The sequence below is a fragment of the Sinocyclocheilus grahami genome, unplaced genomic scaffold, assembly GCF_001515645.1.
Source record: "Sinocyclocheilus grahami isolate Dianchi unplaced genomic scaffold, SAMN03320097.WGS_v1.1 scaffold46394.1, whole genome shotgun sequence".
Classification (NCBI taxonomy): Eukaryota; Metazoa; Chordata; class Actinopteri; order Cypriniformes; family Cyprinidae; genus Sinocyclocheilus; species Sinocyclocheilus grahami.
In genome coordinates, this window is record NW_015525121.1 from 1 (window position 1) to 1,057 (window position 1,057).

A 1,057-nucleotide genomic window follows, 5' to 3' on the forward strand; every position below is an offset into this window, starting at 1 on the left:
AAAAAAAAAAAAGAGGCCACAGTTTTACTCACAGTGAATTCAGCTATTTTCACATTAGCTGGTATATTACAAATGAAGTAAGCAATTCCATCCCTCTGACTTGTCACTGTCAATGTATCCTTGTGCCCTAAGAATTTGAAGGTGTCTTGTTCATTGTTAGCTGTGGTTATTGTTGCCCTTGTTGTGATTGACACACCTTGCACTGGTTTACCCAAAGGATCCTTCACCAAGACCTATGGTTTCAAAATGTCACCAAAATGTTGGGATGAAACATTTATGAATATATATATATGTTTGTTCTAATATAATAAAACTACTTGAGAATACAGGTTTCTTACTCTCATAGAGTATGGTAGACCCGGTTTGATGAAAGGAGGGGTTGCGATCAGATTCAGTGTAAATGGAGTGTCCACACATTTCACATTTGAGAGCACTGCTTCCTGGGAGATACCACCTGACAATGAAGAGGGGTTTCCAAAGTTGTTAAATGGATGTCACATTTATTTGCTTGATGGTTTAAAACAGGATAACACACTCCTGTGTCTGTGGAACTAACTGGACCTACCAGTTGATTCTTGCAACAAAACTCTCACTCGAAGAAAGGTGTTTTCTTTCATGGCACTCAGACTTTGAGGCCCATCTGGCACAGATAACAAAGCACTCTTGATGTTTAAGTTGATGTCTGCCTTTCCATCTTTCAGCTAAAACAAAAGCCAAAAACAAATGTATTCTCTGACCTCAAACATTAAACAATGTTTTGTTGAGCGCACACTGACCACGTGTTTTGAGAAGGTTGTTGGTATCATGACAGTTTCATCTGGAGAACTGTATCCGAACGTCAAGAAAATATCTGCCGAACTAACTGGTGTCCCATGAACATACCTGTCAGCACATATACACAAATTTAAACAATTTGCAACACTGGCAATATATAAAATATTATTACAATTTAAAATCAATTTCTAACTTAAAACTTTCTAATTTCTCATTTAAAACTGTTTTCCAAGTTTTAAGCATCATTATTCCAGTTTTCAGTGTCACATGATCCTTCAGAAAT

General features: G+C 36.8%; 1 protein-coding gene across 1 annotated transcript; it reads right to left on the reverse strand.

Annotated features, from left to right (window-relative positions):
* Window positions 1–32: 32 nt before the first annotated feature.
* On the reverse strand, window positions 33–905 carry LOC107580825 (complement C5-like; the record flags this gene model as incomplete). The annotated part of the gene is made up of 4 exons (XM_016266457.1): window positions 777–905; window positions 566–701; window positions 339–454; window positions 33–233 (listed from the first exon to the last, which is right to left on the reverse strand). Coding segments are annotated over exons 1-4 (483 nt in total), but the record flags the coding sequence as incomplete, so codon positions are not given.
* Between the last annotated feature and the right edge of the window lie 152 nt (window positions 906–1,057).